The 21,876-nt window shown below is 36.9% G+C and overlaps 1 protein-coding gene across 1 annotated transcript in view; it reads left to right on the top strand.

Annotated features, from left to right (window-relative positions):
- SPATA16 (spermatogenesis associated 16) overlaps positions 1 to 21,876 on the top strand; it is a gene marked incomplete at its 3' end in the record, with an annotated part of 163,949 nt that overhangs the window by 15,858 nt on the left and 126,215 nt on the right. Inside the window, 1 exon segment of the mRNA XM_081138639.1 lies at positions 21,647 to 21,792. Coding sequence (XP_080994765.1) covers positions 21,647 to 21,792 — 146 coding nt within the window.

Here is a 21,876-nt window from a genome sequence, read left to right as displayed (position 1 = left end):
TCCAATTACACATCTACTTTTTTTCCCATTTTTAATTGAATTTATTGAGGTGACATTGTTTCACAAAACCACATAGGTTTCAAGTGTATAGCTCAACAAAACATCATCTGCACACTGCATCATGCGCCCATTGCCAAGTGATTTTTTAAAAATTTATCTTTATTGTTGAAAGTATTATAGATATCTCCTCCTCCCCCTCCTCATTGATCTCCTCCACCCAGAATCACCTCCAGTGGCATATGCAGCCTAAAAGGGAATTCACTTCAATGTAGGTGGTCTGTCCATCCCTGAACATCTCTGACCAGAAGAAATGTTTCACCTAAACTCACTGAAATCTGCCTGCCTGAATATTCCATCTTCTTATTTTATATTCTCTCCTATCAGGATGTCACAATAGCTTCTGTGGTAAGCCCTCGCCTATCTAGTACCATCCGTCACTATTTCTCCAGCACCTAGCATAGGCTTCTAAAACACAGCAGGCTCTTAAGAAACACTTGTGAATGAATGAGTGAATGAATGAATGAATGAATGAATATGAATGAATGGGGTCTCTTCTACAGAAGAGCACTTTGTATCTAAGCCATTTATGAAATATAATCTGGGCCTTCTCTAGACCAGAAATCCTTAGTCTCATAGGAAAAGTTTCAAGTTCAACACAATGTGTCTAAATCCAAAACATCCAAAAAAAAAGATATTAAAATACATTTTATGTATATAGTTGTATATAATTATAAATGTGTATATATATATAAAATTCAGTTAACCTACTTTTCTAAAGCTACATAAAAAAATAACAGTAAACAAAAACTAACTTTTAAGAAATATTCTTTGGCGCTCAAAATATACGTACTGCTAAGTGGTTTTATTTAGTATTATTAAATCATTTTTTTCATTTTTGGACAGAAACTTTGTTAAAATATTATTAAACTACTTTTAAAAGAAAAATTTGCACCACAATTCTACCAACCTTCTACAACTGTTATCACTTTTCGGGTTTTCTTCCACCTTGTTCATATATAAAAATAACTTTAAGTTATTGTAAGTATATGGTATACATTTTGTATTGTACTTTATTCAATTAAAATTACATTTTTCATATTATCATTAATCTTTCTTATAATTTCATGGGTATTTAATAGTGCTCCATCAATTTGATATATCATAACCATTTCCCAATTACTACTGATTTAAAATGTTTCCAGGTTTTTTTTCTTACAGAAAATGTTTTAGGAATATTACACATATATATTTAATATTAAAAACATTAAAAATATTAAAAATATAGATATTTCAAAATATCATGCCATATTTAAAAATATTCCCTTCTCTCAATTAGCATTTAAAAGGACTTTTCAGTTTCTATATGTATGAATTTTGTTTATGTATGTGCGATTTATTTCTAGCTTTATATCAGTGTAGTAAAGGGTTGAAGCCTATAAAATTTTGACTTTTAACTGGAATTATTTATTAAGCCCTAAAACGTTATAATTTTTATAAATGTCGCAGGCATATCTTAAAAGATATAGTTACATTTTTAAATGACTAGTATTTCTGTCATTTCCAAAATATTTATAAATACCTAATTGATGCTAGGCACTGTGTTAGGAAATGGTGATGTAAGGATGAGCAAGGCAGACCCCTGCCCTTAGAGGGTTTAAAGTCCAGCAAGGAGTAAAGAAGGGAAGATAAACTGTCATGTGTTATGATTGGATAGTCTGGGGCACTACTACCCTTAGACCCAGGCAAAAAAAGAGCCCTTGCCCCTGGCCCTAGGTTTCAGAGAACCTCACTCTGGTCCTACCTTCGCCTATGCCCATTCTCACCAAAGAGACTGTGGGCAGCTATGGGGCATCCTGAGGAGCACACCCCTCTGGAGCCCACAACCCCCACGAGACCCCCCTCTGGGTAGCAGGGATCCCAGAATTCCTTGACCACGTGGTTCAAACCCATTTCTTGGGCCAGAGCAGACTTTGCTAGATCCACCTTCCTATAGATGGAGATTGTATTTATGTCCGTTGGTAGATACACAAACTCAGTGGTTGGGGAGGTTGTGAACAGGGTTTGAAGGCATGGTCTGGGTTGTCCCCACACATGTAGGAGAAACTATTCACAGCTCTGGATGGAGGCAGGAGTGGGAAAGGAAAGAGAAGTGGCCAGACTGAGAACAAGGAGCCGGGGCGACTTCTTTCCAAAGTCGTGTTCTAGGACAGAACTCCAGAGATCCTAAAAGTTCTAATTTGAACTTAGTTCTCAGGTGGTTTTGAGGATATATTTGTCAAGGTAGGAGGGTGGAACATTTTATTTAGTGGTTAGTTTGATTTGCAGCTTTAAAATACTTAGGCATATGGAATGTGGGCCTTCATTTGTATTCTTGCCCCAGGCCCTGCAAATGTTGGGGCAGGCCTGGTACAAGGTGCTATGGAGACAACTAACAGAGAGATCTAAGCTTAGGTGAGGGCGTGTAGAAGGCCTCTCAGAGTAAGTCATGGTTCGGCAGAGTAGGTTCTTCAGAGTAGGCTCACCCAGAGATATTCTACTTATGTGATCCACTGTATTTGTGGGCTAAAGGTGAAAAAGTCATATGTTCATCTTATGAACATCAAATGCCAAAAATGCATTTGATGAAATTCATTAACTCTTAAGATTCTAGAATAACAACATACCTAGCATAATAAATGGTATTTATATGAAACTAAATACTGACATCATTCTTAAAAGTAAGTGCAAGCAGTGTTGCTTTTAACTTTAACCTTAGACAAGAAGGCAACTATCATTCAATTACTTTACATGGATCTTAAATTTTCAGCCAGTTAATTTTGGTAGATGTTAATTTCTTTTTTCCTTTCCTAGTGGTGTTTTTATTCACTCCAACACTTCTTTAAAGTCTTTTTAAAACTGATTTGAGGGGGAGAGAGAAACATCAATATAAGAGAGAAATATGGATCAGGTGCTTCCCGCATGTGCCCCAGCCGCAGATCGAACCTGGAATCTTTGGTGCACAGGACGACACTCCAACCATCTGAGTCACACCAGCCAGGGCTAAAGTCTTTTACCTTGCTCTGGCTTGTTGTCATTGTTGTTGCTGGTCTATACCCTGTCTTAGAGGCATGAGTTCCATAAAATTACTACCTGCTTGATAAAATACACTTTTATTTATCTCTAATTTTTCTCTTTCAAGATTGAGTGGAAGCCTTCATTTTCCTCCTTATGATTTTTTATTTGTTTGGTCAACCATCGCCTGGAGCTGGTGTTTAGGCTAGGAAGCAGCTCATCCTTCTTCCAAATGGTTCCTGTATCTCGATTATTAATCTGCATCAGCTGGAGGCAAATAGCATTCCCTACACCCTCCGGTCTTAACACATAATCAGGAACTTGGCAAAGGAAGAGAGTGGTGGTGGAAGTTCTGGCCTGGCTGGCTATGAGGAGCAAGCAGTTAATCGAATATAAACAAGTCAGATGGCATTTTTAATTTGAGTAAGAATACAAGTCTATTTTAAAGTTGTCTGCCTGGTCACTGCCAGGCATCTGTTAGCTACTGTGTTTGCAGACCCATTCCCTCTTTCTTTCTCTCTCATATTTCTAAACGAGAAATTCCCAGGTAAGATTTTAATATTTTGATATTTGACACTTGAGGAAGGACTGTTATTAAACAATGACTAATGGAAAGGTAGGACATCTTCACGAAGCAGCAGCTTTACGGTTGCCCTCCGGCTCCTCCTCAGGTTTTACAAGAGAACACCGGAGACCTGGGAGGCTGCCTGTTCTCACCGCACGTGTTCTGAGGAAATATCTCATTCCGAGCTTGTGTAGTCATGTCTCTTGTCCTCCACAATCTAGGACCCGTGATTATTTGTTGGATAGCAAGCATGTTTATGCTGAACTCTCTCCTCCGTTAGCTATTAGGCAGGATTTTAAGACGTATGCTTTTGATCCCCTCTGCAGCACCATTTCATAAGTTCCTAAGTCAGGAACTTCATTCAGAACGTGTCTAGCGGTGCCCTAGTCACTTACAGTCAAAGCCTTGGCAAGATCAGAAATTGCCTAAAACTGATTTATTGTTCATCAAGTATAATTTTGACAATGAAAGAGATCTCTAAGATACTATTTCTATAAAACAACAAAATTCTCCACAGTGGCTTCCCCTTTGTCTCCATGGGACCTCACTTCCAGCGCCCTAGTCCCTCCTTTAGGCTTCTCCATTCCCATTACACCCACAGCTCCAGGTGTCTCAAAGGACAATCAAATGGCAGGCAAAGGGCACTGAGGTGGCTTCATCTAGCATTTCAGAGCTTCACCATGAAAAGACCATCCTTGGTTTCTCCTCCTCAAAGGGGAGCACTTGATTCAACTCTGCGATTTGCTTGCGCGCTTTCTGCCTCTCTCCAGTCTTTGCCTGCTCTCTAACTACTTGACCCTCTGAGGAGTCTCTTCCCTCTTTTACTACTGGAAGGTACTTCAGTGGATTCTGGTAACAGGAGTCCTGGTCTGGGCTAGGAAATCTTTTACTTTAAGGCAGTGAGTGCCAAAATGCAAGACCTGGGTTCTGTCCCCTTCCAGACTTCTAGAAAATCAAGTCACAAACAACCCCACACACTAAGTGGGTAATCAAAAGGAAGAAAATTAAAATTGCAAATAATCCCATGACTCAACAATGCTAAACATTGTTGATACTTTAGGATATGCAATGGCATGCTATGGTGTGGTATGGTACAGTATAAGTAATACATGGGACATAATTATCCTAAACAATTATTTATGGTTTATGTAAAATTCTATTTTAACTGGGTATCAGGTATTTTTGTTTTCTAAATCTGGCAACCCTATAATAGCTTTAATCCCTACTGGCTTGTTTTCTTTTACATATACCCTCACTAATAAGCTCACATTTCCAAAATTAAGAACCAGTAAAAGAGCATTTCAGGAATAATTTTGCTCAGGAAATTGATAACATTTTGCTACTCGTATACTGGGTAAAAAATTGCCTCCTTTATTAACCAGTAGTATGTTAATGAAGAAAATGAGTGATTTTAATTTATATTTTGGTGTTCATGATTAAGAATTATAGCTTCAATATGTATTAACTAGTTGATTGGCATAGACCAATTATTTTAGTTAACTCTGAGTACTAAGTGATGAAAGATTTTTATTTAAAATTAAACACAAAGTAAATCTGGCAGATTAAAAGCTTATAAAGAGTAGACAGAGTAAATTTATGTAGAAAAGATATAACAGTATCTTTTCTTTTCTTTTCTTTTTTTTTCCTAATGTATAAAAATGAGAAATGCAATTTTTGTAACCCTCTATAAAGGAAAAAAATGGCCATGGGGTTTCATTTTTGGGAAGGGGATTGCAGATTGTTTTATTAATTTTAAATGTTTTAGTTTATTTTAAACAAGAACGTCATCATGGACATGGTTTTTCTTATTTATGTTCACCATAACATTGTCAACGATGCACACCTTGTTGAACCTAGAAGTGATTTCAAGTCATAATGAGGATTGCATATAAGATATTTGTGACTTGTCAAGCTCACAAAAAACACAGAGAATTGCACCTGAACTATATCAACTATTTATATCAACTCACTGTCAATCTTTTGACAGTATCATATTTCAGACAGTTACTTTATAAATTTGGGCACTTAGAGAAATTCCTTAACAAACTAAAACATTTTCAGGGTGACATTAACAATAGATACTTTTTCCCAGCTGGCATGGCTCAGCAGTTGAGCATCAACTTATGATCCAGGAGATAGCAGTTAGATTCCCGGTCAGGGCACATGCCCGGGTTGCGGGCTCGATCCCCAGCAGGCAGCGTGCAGGAGGCAGCCGATCTATGACTCTCATCATTGATGTTCCTCTCTCTCTCTCTCTCTTCCTCTCTCTGAAATCAATAAAAATATATTTTTTTTAAAAAATAGACACTTTTAGATATCACATGCAGGCAAGAATTACAAAATGGATTTATACTGAAAACGTTTTCTAATAATTAGCGTAACCATAATGGATGGAAAACAATGGCAGGAAGATTTTCTTCTACTTATCTGCAGACCCATCTACTTCTATTCGTCATCACCAAAGACTACTGTGGAAAACAGTCATAAAGGTTGGACAATGGAAAGAGTCTGCAGTAACTCATTGGGTGTCTATGGAAAGTAACACGGCATTGGGGCTCGCTGAGAGCCAGGAGGAAGATCTGCAATACTAATTAAGGGAAAAAATTCTCATTCATCTGGCTTGTTCTGATATCACTTCTTGGCACTAAAAAGAGACTAAGATAATATGCAAATATGACAATTAGGAAGTTGATGAGTTAAAGTAGATACTTGATATCACCTCTCTTTTCTGTCCATCAGGCATCTGTGCCATTTTGAATGTTATTTTCAGTGTTGAAATGATTTATATGATCAGAATCACTCCAGTATCATTCACAGTAGGTATGAGGTGGCAGCAACTAACGTCAGAATTAATGCATGTTTCTAGTTGGTTCAGTCTTCAAATATATTTAACCAAATGGTATGTTTTTATCCAAGGAATTCCATAGCCTTAAAATATGATGTGTTTAACTCTTTTTTTTCTCCATACATTTGTCATTTTAACTTGGCCATGTTGGAGGAGGTCATCAAGAAGACATGACCTCCAGTTGACCTGGGAGCTAGACCCAGGTAATCAGAGGCTCCTCACTCCCCTCCCCTGTCCTTGAAATGTACACTGTGCCCACCATTCTCACAGCCAGAGCTATTTCAAGGGTGCAACTCTGAGAAATTAATGTGTTGTTGAAACCATCTGTACTGAATATGTGAATGAACCCTGCTAAAGCCTTTAAAACTTTTAAGATCTGGTGGGTGGCTGCAGAGATCTACTCATCTTGTGTTCATCCAAGTAACCTCGTATGTAAGTTTCCTTGCTTATTACACCTGCCACCTACCAATCTAGAGTGGTTTGTGTCTTTCTTCAGTCTGTCCTTGCCTTTTGTGTACAAGGACCAATCTGTGAATCAATAGCCACGACTGATAAGGGGTAGATTCTTATAGAAAGATATGTACATTTCCTGTCTGGGAGCCAGTACTGTAGTACCAGTATCACAGTAGCCAGTATTTAACTACCAGAGTATTTAAAAATGCAATGGTTAAGAGAATGCCCTCTAAACTCTGAGTTATGTGAGTCTGAATGCATGCTTAGTTGTTTACTATAGCTTTGTGACCTTGAGGAAGTTATTTAAGCAGCCTAATCCTAAATCCTATCATCTATAAAGTGAAAATAATATTAGTACCTATCTCATATGGTAATACAAGTAAAGGGCTTAGCACAATTCATGGCATATGTAAATATTCAATAAATAATTGATATTATTATTACTGTAAAAAACATTATTAACAAGTTTAAGTTACATTATAGTATAATTCACTATGGAAATGTTACAAGCATCACATTTCCTCATGAGTTTTCTCTCCTCACATATGACTAACTGAAATATTGAGGTAGAAATATTTTTTTTCCTTGATACAGTTTCTCCTAGGGGCTGCTGTTGTTAGCAGCCTATAGGCAAACAGGAGATGGGGAGTGATGTCTTCATGTTAAACCTCTATTTCCTAAGCAAGGTCAGTATAGAAACTCACTTTCTATTTGTCTGGGTGAATCTTTCTCTTTCTTTCAGAAACAGAAAACATTTTTACAGAGCCTTTAGGAGACTCTGTCTGATATGAGAGTATTAGTTGGTGAGAGAGAAAGTAATCTCTTCCTTCTTGTGCACTTGAACTGAGAGCCATCAAAGTAAGTTATCACCTGTTCTCACATCCCTTAAAACCCTGATTAGTTCTCTGGTAAAAGTACTCCTTTCTGTTATGTCTCAGCACCAGCTCTTGGAAACAGCATGCCTGCTTTTACATTGAAACTTCAATGATTGCGCTTTAAATAAAGTTTTATTGTTGTGTGGAGAAATGACTTGCGTGTGCTATAAAAACTTATTTTTCTCTGCATAGATCCATAAATATTGCTTTAAAGTCCCTTTCCAGAATTCTGATCCTCTTATCATTGCTTTTATGCCTTTTTTCTCCTAAAATATTTAAATTAGAAAAACAATACTTAAAAAAAAAATCCCACCCCTTCTACCATTTTTTCAACTAAACTCATGAGAGAGATGAAGTCTAATTTATAATATGAATTATATACTTGGAATCAGAAAATAAACCTTGTGGACAAAATATTTCAGAAGGAAGTGTACAAAGATATGGGAAAAGCACTGAATTTGAAATCAGAAGCATTATTTTCATTTTTTCCTCTGCCATTTATGAACTGTGTGACCTTGGACAGGTCACTCGTTCTCTTCCAATCTCAGATTTATTACCCACAAAATGAGAGTCAGTGCCTGCCTGACCTGCCTCTTTGAGCTTTATTGAAGAGAAAATAAGAAAATGTATAGAAGTGTTATATAAATTCCAAATCCTCATTTAAATATTTTTAGCAGTGCAGAATTAACTATTCAGCTGCTCTTCAGAAACTCTTTTAAAAGGTCTCAAAGAGCCTTCTACAATCAGGACCGTGCACTGCTCACCATGTTGACGGGCTTGGGGTTCACTGCCTTCAGAACATCCCACCCCACATAGTTTTTCTTCTAACATTAGGACATACTGATAAGAGAGGGATTATGCAAAAACATACTGATATTTTTGCCTGGAAGATTAGTGAATAATTTTCCTTTATCCCATTTTGAAGAACAAACTCTTAAAAGTCACAATATTGACTAATATATTCCTCTCATCTACATATAATATATTCTTCAAACATTTTATTATTCCTGGGTAGCTATAAAATCTCAGCTGCTCAAAATGATTTTTTTCCAGATTTATAACATTTCATAAAAATTGTAGGTGTAAAAAGTATTTTCTACTGAACTAAAACTGTCCCAGCCTCATGGGTGTTTCTTTTCAAAAAGGTGTGATTTTCCATAGCACAACATCAAGGTGTTAATTTAAACATGCATTTCAAGAAGGAAAGTATTCATTGGTATTGTTAATTTTTAAAAAATTGTTTTTACTAACCAGAATTTTACACATGATGAAACCGTGTGTATTAAATGACCTAAGAACTCCATTCTTTCTGTGACTAGAAACAGAAATCCCTTGGCATCTGTAAGCATTAATTTCTTGTTTACTCTAAATATGCACATTAAACACCTCTGAAATTTTACAAAAGGAATTTTAAAAGACAGTGAGACACACCTGGATTTGACCAACTCGAAAGTAACACAGGTAACATATCAATTGAAATAGAGTATTCCAGCTCATATCAATAATATAATTATACTGCCTTGTGATCAGATGCACAAAGTTTGCTTCTTTCTCTACTCATATTCTTTTTAGAAATATTTATCTCAAAATTGGGGTATTAAACGGATGTCGGCCCCATTTGAACTAGGAAGTAAGAAAGATGAAATTTCCCTTAGGACAGTGTTTCTAAAAGTGAATTCCACAAAATTCCAGGCCCTCAAGATATTTTCTAAAAATAAAAAATAAAATTGTTGCCCTGGTTGGTTTTCCCAGTGCTTAGAGCATCAGCCAGCAGACTGAAGGGTTCTGGGTTTGATTCTGGCCAAGGGCATGTACCTTGGTTGCAGGCTCAATCTCCTGCCTCTATCAGGGCGCGTGCAGGAGGCAACCAATCAATGTGTCTCTCATATCAATGTTTCTCTCTCCTTTCCACTCTTTCTGAAAAAAGCAATAGAAGAAATATCCTCAGGTGAGGATTTAAAAAAAAGAAGAATTTGTTGCAGGAACAGGATTCTATGGTCAAATAAGTTTGTGAAATATTGTATGCCATATCTTCTTCTTAGATATTTGGAATATGCATTAGTATGTTAATAGTTTTAGTAGCCCTACAGTCAAGCATATCGAATGCTTATTTGAGCTGAGACATATTTTGATACAACAGCTCCTTAACATCCTGTAGAACATACAATTTCAGAAGGGTTTCTGATGACTAATATCAGAGCAATGGTGGCGTAAGAAATCCCCTTGGTCTCGACCCCTGAAATTTAAACAGGTTGATCAGCTATAACTCAACAAAGAATTCCCTGCTTAACATATAGGCAAACCTGAGAGATCTGGGCATTGAAGCATCTAAAGGTGGGCAAACAGGAACAAACAGAGGAGGCGAGAAAAAAGGCACAGCCCTGCAGCCAGGAGCCTGAGCAGGGCCTGGAGAGGGGAGGAAGCCAGCAGTAGCAGGCACTTCCTTCAGCCTGGAAGAGCAGAGAGTCTTGGTGGGCACTCCTTCAGGAGTGAGCAGTGCAAACTGTGGTTGAGCCAGCGGAGACACCCGAGCAAGGACACAACGCGGGGGTTCTGCCGCTCAGGCCGTCGGTGTTCCAAAGAAACAGAGCCAGAAACACAGTAGAGAGAAGAAAGCATCTTCAGTAACTGGTGCTAGGGGAATTGGAAAGCCACGTGTAAAAGAATGAAACTAGATTACAGTTAATCCCCATGTACAAAAACTAATTCAAAGCGGATCAAAGACCTAAATATAAGATCTGAAACAATAAATACATAGAAGAAAACATAGGTACTAAACTTATGGGCCTTGGTTGTACAGAACTTGTTATGAACTTGACACCAAAGGCAAGGGAAGTAAAGGCAAAAATAAATGAATGATACTATATCAAACTAAAAAGCTTTTGCACAGCAAAAGAAACCAACAACAAAACAAAGAGGCAGCCGACTGAATGGGAGATAATATTTGCAAACAAGGGCTCCAGCCAAGGTTTAATGTCCAAAATATATAAAGAACTCATAAAACTCAACACCAAACAAACAATCCAATTAAATAGTGGGCAAAGGATCTGAACAGACAGCTCTTCCAAGAAGACATACAAACGGCCTGCAGATATTGGAAAAGATGTTCAACCTCGCTAGCAATTAGGGAAACGCAAATCAAAACTGCAATGAGGTACCACCTCCCACCTGTTAGAATGGCTGTTATCAACAAGACAAGCAATAACAACCGTCCGAGAGGTTGTGGATAAAAGGGAACCCTCATTGACCGCTGGAGGGAATGTAAACTGGTACAGCCACTATGGAAAACAGTCTGGCAATTCCTCAAAAAGTTAAGGATAGAGTTACCATATGACAAAGCAATCCCTCTCCTGGGTATCCACCTGAAAAACTCAAAAACATATTCACAAAGATATATGCACCCTGTGTTCGTTGCTGCATTATTCATGGTGGCCAAGACATGGAAACAACCCAAGTGTCCTTTGATAGAGGATTGGATAAAGATGTAGTACATGTACAAGTGGAATACTACTCAGCCATAAGAAAAGATGAAATAGTGCCATTTGTGATAACACGGATGGACCTTGAGAGTATTACGCTAGTGAAATAAGTGAGTCAGAAAAAGCTAAAAACCATATATTCCATTCATATGTGGGATATAAAATTGAAACTCATAGACACAGACAGCAGTGTGGTGGTTGCCAGAGAGAAAGAGGTTTGGGGGCCGGAGGGGGCCTAATATAGGGTGACAGATGATTTGACTTTTGGTGGTGGGCATACAGTACAATATACAGATCCCATATCATAGAAATGTACACTTGAAACCTATATGATCCTAAGAACAAATGTCATCCCAATAAATTTAATTAAAAAAATAAAAACGGTTTGCCAAAACAAAACCTGTTTCTGCCCTGAAGGAATCTGTGGCACTAAAAGAAAATGAAGGATGGTAATAATAGAGATCCAGACTTTTATCTTGTGTCATAACCCACACTACACACGTTCACACCAGGGTGTGCGGAGGAACTGGGAAAAGAAATTCTTAGAGAGATAGATCTATTTATCTGCTTGCAGTAGGTTATTTGCCCCAATTCTTTCCCCCCACCCTCACCCTCACCAAGTCATAGCATTTATTATATACACCTTCACCCTGGCCACGGTCTCAGCCCTTGACCAGCGTTGTGACTTGTTTTGAACAATGGGATGTTAGTGGTCCTGAAATGAGCAAGGCTTTAAAGGTATTTGACCTGTTGTCTTACCCTTTTCTACTACTGCTTTTTCTATGACAGTAATATGTCTCAGATAATTGCTATTATAAGTCCTAGTTAAGCTGGGGTTAACTATCTTCTTAGATCTAACCCTAGCTGAACATAACCTGCTTGGCCAACCTTAGACAGCCTGCAGTTACGTGGATAGGAAATAATTGGAAGTAGTTTGTTTTGCTGTGTTGTCACGGCAGCTGCTGACTTAGGTACTGCTCCATAGGAGTTTGCTCCAAAATAATTAATACTGCTATCAACATCATGATGAATGAAAGAGAAATCAGGGAATGAGTGAAATCAAGTGATGCAGCATAAGATAATGAATTTGTGGATTATTAGGTTTTTATTTCCCTTAATTCTTAAGTCCTTGAAAAGTATGTCCTGTTAAAAGCACGTAATTTTTTTACATCTGACTTGTCTTAATATGGTTACCCCAACATTTCTAAAGAAAACACACCCTCCAGACAGCCCAGCTTTCCTCACTTGAACAAAATGAGGCTATGAAAAACAATAATTAACATGAATATCAATTGGAGAATAAAGAGATCTGTGGTTTATATTAATACAAAGGGTCCCATAAATTCCAAATTATTATCAAATTCCCTCAAAATATTAATTTTAATTTTACTGCTATTCAGCAAAGGGGCTGAAGGAGTAGACCAGAACCTCCCCAGCCTAGGGAACTAGGGTAGTTTTGGTTTGACAGTCATTGCCCACCATGCTCTCACTTGCTGCCAGCCAAAGCCTTCGTAACTGCATCCAGACAAGAACTCCTGTGATCGTGACAAGAACTGTGTCCTCTTATCACCCATAGCACCTCTGCCATCTGTTTGCTTTGTCATTTATATGCACTGCTTAGTCTTTCTCTCCATTTCTACGTCCTAGCCTCCTCTGCTTCTTGAATTAGTCAACTCTCTGTGTATAAAATGGGTGATGAATGCATGCAAAAGTTCCTTACCTGGTTACTCAATAAACGTTGCCTGTCTCTCTCTCTTCCTGCCTCTCCTACCTATCCTACTGTTTCCTTAATGATAGTCCAGTGAGATCTAAAAAGCTATATAGATAGATATCGACATATAGCTATAGACCACTCAGTATATGAATATGAATAAAGTGATCATAAATAAGAAACTAGTGCTAACAATAGCTGGTGGGATTCACATTGGGACTTCTGGGATTTGACTATGACTAACATTCATGGCAGCTGAGGAGCACACTATCTAAAGAATATAGGATCTAGGCAAGGATGAGATAGCAGATCTGGGTTTGAATCTTAGCTCTAGAAATTACTGTCTAATAAGTTAGTACTCTCCCTCTCTATTTTTTTAATATGTTTTTATTGATTTCAGGGAGAGGAAGGGAGAGGGAAAGAGATAGAAACATCAGTGATGAGAGTTATTGATCGGCTGCCACCTGCACACCCCTGGCTAGGGATAGAGCCCGCAAACTGGGCATGTGCCCTGACCGGGAATCCAATCGTGACCTCCTGGTTCGTAAATCTCCAGTCAACCACTGAGCCATGGCAGCAGGCAGTTAGTACCCTCTCGTAAACCCAATTTCCAAATCTGAGAATTGGAAATAATAATATTTAAGAAAATACCATCTATAAAGGATAATATCTAACAGTATACTACATAGTAAGGGTTTAGCACAATGCCAAACACACATCAGCACTCAGTAAATGCTAGCTATCACAACTAATGTGCAAAAGCTAAGTTTGTATGTGATAGTAGACTTACTTTATAATACAAATAACTGCCACAAAGTAAGTACCTTGCTAACATTATCTTTATTTTAAAATCATTACCTTTATGACCTAAAATGCAGGGACAAGCAGAGAGGAAGATTTATTGTATTAATTTATCTCACTCCTGTCACATTTCTAATCTCTTTACACATCAAATAGCTGGAGTTTAGGGGTATGCCAGAAGAAAAAAAAACTGGAGGTTAATGTATATCATCTACATGCTTCAGAGTGTAAGCAAATTATTGGCTGGTCATATCAAGGTGAAACACAGCGGAATGAACACATTGTAGCCACACCTCTATTTGAAAGCTACCTGGAAAAAAATAAAAGACTGAAGCACAGCTATTTTAACAAATAGGAGTGGGAGTGATTAATTACTTTTTACTGTCATTCAACAGCTTGTCACCCAGGGAGTAACCTCATTTCTTCAATTCCCATAAATTTAATAGAGGTCACATCATGGCCTACTTGGCTGAAGAGCATTGCTTCTGAAACCCTGATGGTACTTTTAAGTCCACTGATGTGTGAACATAATTCTCTGCATCTCTTAGCTTCACATACTCTGTCTCTCCCATGGAGACACTTTGGTAGATCTATGTGGCACCATGTGGAAAGTTACAAGGGATGAGCTCTCTGATTCATTCCTCTTTCATGCAACAAGATGACAGAAAACTTAAAACCAATGGGTGTTAGTCTACACTGTAGAGCTTCTTTCCATTCTGGTAAGGGAATATAAAAAGATATTTATTGAAATTGAAGGTTATGAGACTCTTTCAGTCTGAACATTTAGTTTGATATTTAAAAAGAAATTTTAAAGATCCCATTGAAGAATTTACAGGTAAGGATGATATGCCTAATTCTCATCTCACCAGATGCCTTAGCCCACATGGAGGAATTTCGAAAAAGTAGGATAACTGCAAAAAATCTGCCAAACACCAGATGGAATATCCAAAAAACAAAGCCCCAAGGAAGAACATATGATAAAAAATAGATTACTACCTATATCTATTCCATGCCCAATTCAGAGACATAGGCCTTTTGCAACTAGAATGCAGCAGTCCCCAACTTTGTTCCAAGACTCATTTCTGGGGTTCTCAGAACTATTTCACCTCCTAATTCTACTACTAGTACCTCTCTTTTTCTAACTACGTATAAAATGTTAATCCCTTTAACATTTGGGAAATGGAAATTGACAAGCAGCCATTTACTTCACCTTGAGATATGAAGGTGAGGATGTGAAAGAAAGAGCAGCGAACTCTGGAGGTTGAAGTTTGTTTGGGTTTAGTATTTTTCCCTTCCAATCCTCCTGGCAAAGAAAGTTCTACATGCAAGGTTTAATGCCAAAGTTCTTTTAAGTTATGTCTGATTTCATCAAAAAAGCATTATGTTTCTTCTTTTCTGCATGCTAAATACAAGAATATAAACGCAGAACTATGTATTTACAAGAAATGGTTATGTCTGAAGAAATGTATACTCAGCCACATTCATTTACATGTGTGAGGTTAGCAAAAATACATTCTCTACTGTGCATAAGCTCAGAAAAGTTACCATCCCCAGAACCCCTCCTGAAAAAAGTCCTTGGGAGAGGGTGCGTGCAAACTAAGAGATGATTAAGAAAAACATAAATTATGCAGAAGTAATTATACAAAAAGGCTTGCCAACTTTCCTCTGTGACTATCACTAAACACAACCGTCATCTCATGGCAAACATAATGAGAATATGGAGGGGTGATGCCTCCTTTCTCAATGGCTTCTGATAAAACTTCAGAGCAATCCTCATTATGAGTTATTAACCCCCATTATAGAAGTCATTTTATAATACGATAAGGAAAACCTAGGAAAAACTTTTCCCTCAGATATGATTTCTCTTCTCACCTAAAACACCAGTTAAAAATGCTTATAACTGTGCTTAAAAGAAAGGGAGGGGGGAATAAAATGAAGGACAGCTAAATCTTCACATGATTATTTTTTTGATTAAATGTTACTTCGAGATAATTGTAGATTCCTGCGTAGTCGCAAGAAATAATGCTGAGAGATCCCATATACTCTTATGCAGTTTCTCCCAATGGTAATATCTTAAAAAACTATAGTATGGTATCACCACCACAATGCAGGGCGAGGCAAAAGGAGGTTTACAGTTGTGAGTACGTGAAACAGTTTATTCTTGCATTATTATTTATTAATTCTTGTACTATTTTCCATACAAACAACTGTCAACTTATTTTTGCTCCACTCTGTATTAACATGGATGCAATCCATCAACCTTAAAATTTCTCCAGCTTCCTATGCACTGTGTGTATATTTACTTCTGTTCAGTTTTATGATGTGTACATTTGTGTATCCACCCACCAAGGTCAAGATACAGCACAGGTCTGTCATTACCAGGATTCCTTCCTGTTGTCCTTTTAGAGCCACAGTACTCATTCCATCCCTAACCCCTTAGAGTTATCAATCTCTTCTCTATTCCTGTAATTTTGTCATGTAATCATACAATATGTAACATTTGGGGTTAGCTTTTTTCCCTCAGCATAATTCCCTAGAGGTTCATTTAAGTTGTTGCATGTATCACTCACTTGTTCTTTCTTATTGCTGAGCAGTTTTCCATAGTATCTATGTACCACAATTTATTTAATCATTCACCCATTGAGGGACATCTAGATTGTTTCTAGTTTGGGGCTATTGTGAATTAAGTTGCTATAAACATTCACGTGTGGACTTCTGTATGAGCACAAGTCTTCGCTTCTCTGTAATAAGTGCCCAGGAGTGCAATTGTTGAGTTGTATGGCAGGTGCCTGTTTAGTGTTTAGGAAACTGCCAGTGCTCTCCAGTGGCTGTACTGTCTTACATTTTTATCAGCAATGTGTGATTGATCCAATTCCTCACCATTCTCAGCTTTTGGTAGTGTCACTATTTTTCATCTTAGCCATTCTGACAGGTATGTAGTGATATCCCATTGTAGTATTAATTTGCATTTTTCTAATCACTAATGATGTCAAACAATGAACATTTGGGACATATTTTTATGTGCTTATTTGCCATCTGCATGTCCTCTTCAGTGAAATGTCTATTCATGTCTCTTGCCCAATATCAAAATAGACTGTTTTAGGATCTTTTACAGTTGAGGGTTTTTTTCCGTTATGGTAAGGGAATATACTCAATGATTTCTAATTTTTTCAGTTTTGGGGGGTTTATTTTATGGCCCAGAATATGGTTTATATCAGGAACTTTTCCATGGGAACTTGAGAAAAAATGTATTCTGCTGCTGTTGGGTGGAATACTCTATATACTACATATGTCAATTACATCCCATTGTTTGAATTTGTTTATATCTTCTGTATCTTTGCTGATTTTCTCTTTAGTATTCCTATCATTTGATGAGAGTGGGATATTGAAATATCCAACTATAATTGTAACATAAATATATTTTAATATATTTTAGATTTTCAATTGAAAACATAAAAAGAAGCAGAGCATATAAAAGGAATGCAAAATTACATATAATATGCAATTTATTATGATACAAAATCATGAAAAATGTAGAAAAAGTATGCCAAAATGAATGACAATTATACATGGTGAGAGGGTTATGGGTAACTTATTCTCCACTTTAGATTTTTTTGTAATTTCCAAAAACAATATAAAAACCTTAAAAATTACTAGTTGGATGGATAATAGATATCTTAAATTTGTTGATATTTGATAACTCAATGCCATGCTTTTCAAGATTTATTGCTCTCTCTTAGGGGATTACTCAAAATTATGTCCAACACAATGCCAAGCGCAGCACAAGTAGCACCCAACTATGGTTTGCTGTGTAGCTCATACTGGGTGGCCCTGGGCAAGGCACTGGCAGAGACTGACTTGGCACCTCACGGGAGGCCCCAGAGACAGTGCACCTGGTGGTCAGACTCGGCCACACTGGATTACAACCCTACCACATCCACGAGTGACACACTCAAGGGTCACACTTGGTGAACACCAAAGCCCCAGTGAAGTAAATCCTGCTCCATAGGGGTGTCTCCAGCACAGCAGCTCTTTGGCCGCAGTTGCAGCTGGTCCTCACAGTTGATTGGCCTGGGGGTCAATTGCTCCCAGTGACGCCAACAGCAACCAAGGCTCAACTACAACAAGACAGTGCACACAGCCCACACAGGGGAGCACCTAGAAGGCCCAGCTCAGGTAACTGGGGAGGCTGAGCCACTGGACCCTACAGGACACCTAGTACACAAAGCCACTCTACCAATTCCAGGAGACATAGCAGCTCTACCTAATACATAGAAACAAACACCTGGAAGCAGCCAAAATGTGGAGACAAAGAAACATGTCACAAAGGAAAGAACAGAAGAAAGCTCTAGAAGAGGAACTAACTAAATGAAATAGATGCAAGCAAGCTAACAGATACAGAGTTCAGAATAATGGTTATAGGGATGCTCAAGGATGTTAGTAAGAGTATGACAAAAATAACTGAGAAAATCGATGACATAATAAAGTACCAATTTGAAATGAAGGCTACAGGAACTGAAATGAAGAATAATTTACAGGGAATCAACAGTAGAGTGCAGGACGCTGAGAATCAAATCAGCAATTTGGAACATGAGGAAACAAAAAACACCCAACCACAAGAGCAAAAAGAAAAAAGAATCCAGAAATATGAAGATAGTATAAGGAGCCTCTGGGACAACTTCAAGAGGTCCCACATTTGTATTATTGGGGTACCAGAAGGGGAAAAAAGAGAGCAAGAAATTGAAAATCTATTTGAAAAAACAATTACAGAAAACTCCTACCTGGGGAAAGAAACAGACTTACAAGTCCAGGAAGCACACAGGATCCCAAACAAGAGGAACCCAAAGAAGCCCACAGCAAGACACATCATAATTAAAATACCAAAGGTTAAAGACAGAGAATCTTAAAAGCAGCAAGAGAAAAGCAATTAGTTACCTACAAGGGAGCACCCATATGACTGTCAGCTGATTTCTCAACAGACACTTTGCAGGCCAGAAGGGAGTGGCAAGAAATATTCAAAGTGATGAAAAACGTGGAACTACAACCAAGATTGCTCTACCCAGCAAAGCTATCATTTAGAACTGAAAGTCAGATAAAGAGCTTCACAGATAAGAAAAAATAATGGAGTTCATCACCACCAGACCAGCACTACAGGAAATGTTGAAGGGTCTTCTTTAAAAAGAAGCCAATGAACAAAAGAATCTGATGAACTAAATGGATCCAGAGACACTGATGCATGCAACAGACGATCATATTTCAGAGGAAAGAGGGAAGTGGGGTGGAGGGTGGGAAGAGATTAACCAAAGAAGTTATATGCATAACCCATGGACACAGTCAATAATGGGGTGAAGGCCTGGGGAGGGGGTGTGAGTGAGGTGGAGGGGGTCAATTGGGGGGAGAAAATGGGACACCTGTATTACTTTCAACAATAAAGATAAATTAAAGAAAAAAAATTATGTCCAAGAAATATAGTGAGTGAACACTCACTACATATTTAATTAAGGTATACTTATTAGCAATATCAATCTTTCTAATGATGATCTTAATTTTTTTTAAATGTGTGGTTGCACTTTTAAGAATGGACCCACAGCATAATATTTAATATTGGTTATTTCTGCTATTAATGTGATGCATGTTTTTATCTATGTTTTTTATAAACCCTAAAATTTGTGTGCCACAATTTCTGAAAATAGGTTTGATATTTATTTCTTAAAGTAATATAAATACCTTAGAAAAAGTATTTTATAAAGTATTATCATCGTGTTTTCAGAAAAATATCAAATATTTTTTGTAAAATATGTATTTTCTTATTAAAATTTGAGCTTGTGATTTTAATTTACTATTGAAATCTCATTTAATATCTAGCTTCTTAGCAAAACAACTCTAGCCATAAGAGTTTCACTGCATTTTTACCTGTAATATTATGCTTTTAATTTGCCCATGTTTCATTCAAAAATATTTTAGGCTTCATTTTGAAATAAAAAATTAACACATAATTTTTTTTCCTAATTCAAAGTCTTCTCACTGATATTTCAGGCAGTTTAAAAGTTTCTATTTCTTTATCTCAATAAAGTATTTAATCAAAGACTTGGTGTAGAGTTTTAGACAGATATAAGTTGAACAAAATCATTTTCCTACACAACAAATATATACTGCATTAAAGTCCTTCATCTTCTGGAGAATTAACTTCTCTTTACAAATGTCTGCATAGAAATTTTAAAATTCAGTAAAATATCTGGACTGCTTTTTATAATCATGATATCTGTATTTTATCTACATTTACTTATATTTCTACCTTTAAATTCAACATATTCTATAAATATTTGCCCTATTGCAAAGCTTAGTTCAAAGATGTACCACTTTGGCGAAAACAAATAATCTTTGATAAAATCAAGAAAGTTCTCTATCTTACAATACTTGATTGATAAGACAAGATTACTACAAATATACATAACAACCTACCCAGCAGGCTGCCTGTTTTCCATTTTAACGTGAATTGAAAAATCATCTTTGTCTTTCAGTGCTGTCTCACAGTTTGGTTTTATGAAGTACTCCCTTTAGTGTGTTAAGATTGATTATTTTTATTTCTTTTCTGGCCTTGAGTCTCAAAGAAGTAGAAAATATTGCAGACATTAGAAGAGAAGGCATTTATTCTTCACTTACTTTCAGTGTTCATAGACAATGCCTTTAATGTTATTAAATCTGAAGGTTGACTTTCTCTTGCTATGTAGGATCTGAATGTCGTCATGGAAGCTACTCCCCGACTACTCCCTAAATGGCCCACATTCATCCCACAGCAAGTGTGCCTGAGAAAGGAATCTTGTCTGTTCCACCACATTAAAGAGAATACAGGCAGAAAAGGGCAAAGAATATATAAAATCTGTGGCTCATTTGTTTCTTTGTTTTTTCCATAAAATTTCATATGAAGAACCCAGGAAGTTAGGGTATTTAAAATATGAAAAAATAATGCTGGTTTTATTTAGAAGACAAAATTATTCAAGATGTTCTAGAATTTTAATACTGTGATATACTAACAAACAAAACTACACAATAGAAAAGAGCAACGATGCAGATATCCTGAATAAGTTCACTAAACAGAAGCTGGCATTTTTCTTTCCCTATCAGCCTTGATTCCAAAGAACAGTAGAAAATTCTGAAGGGGGGAAGAAAATATGCTACTCTGTTCTTATAATATTATTGACCCTTCTTAATGTTTGAGGTTCTCTTAAAAAAAATAAAATTGTTTTTTCTCTACAGTTTATTCATAGTGTCCAGAAACCATTGACTTCCTGGAATTTTTATTAAGAATTCCACATTCTTGCCATGTTTTTCAGATACTGTGGCCTCTGCCAATAAATTCTAATAAATTTTTACTTCTTTTCTTTCAATAACATCCTAGAGAATATGATTCGGACGCAAATTAATCACCAATCATGTTAATGGCTCCTAGGAGTTTACTTCCGATACCTCTTATTATATTAAATCAAACTTGATAGTGTGCTAGATCATTGCTCAGCTGGGTTTTCATAAAAGCACTGGTATTTAATATGATTTATACCTGGTTTTCTGTTAATGGCTTTGCTTATTGTGTGCGTTATTTTTAAAACAGACACTCTTAGCAAATGACACTCCTTTAAAATATATCATACTTCTAAAATATTTTACAGGAAGTATTTTGCAGTAAAATGTGTTACTTATTTTATATTATAGTCACATAATAGCAAACAGAAACAATTTACTTAACTTACAACCGAAATGTTAATATTTTACTTGTAATTTGTGCACATATGTATGTTTTGCTTATTTAAAAGATAAATTGTATCCCACTATTATTAGGATGGTTAAAGTATTGTACTTTTTTTAAAGCTTTGCAGCAAAGGGGCAGTTCTGGGAAAACCATTTGAGGCACCTGCTGAAGACATAGCAAGCGTGGCAAGTTTTATTGAGTCAAAGCTTGTTATATGCTACCTACGGATGAGGAAACCTGACCTTGCCCTGAATCATGCACACAGGTAAAATGAAATATTAAAAACCACGAGTAAGTACTATCTGTGCAAGCAGAGGATAGTATGTGAACTTGTATTATCAGTTTCCAT

Source organism: Miniopterus schreibersii (assembly GCF_964146895.1).
Source record: "Miniopterus schreibersii genome assembly, chromosome: 5".
NCBI lineage: Eukaryota > Metazoa > Chordata > Mammalia > Chiroptera > Miniopteridae > Miniopterus > Miniopterus schreibersii.
Note: the sequence above shows the minus strand (reverse complement) of the source record. Positions and strands in the feature narration are given on the sequence as shown.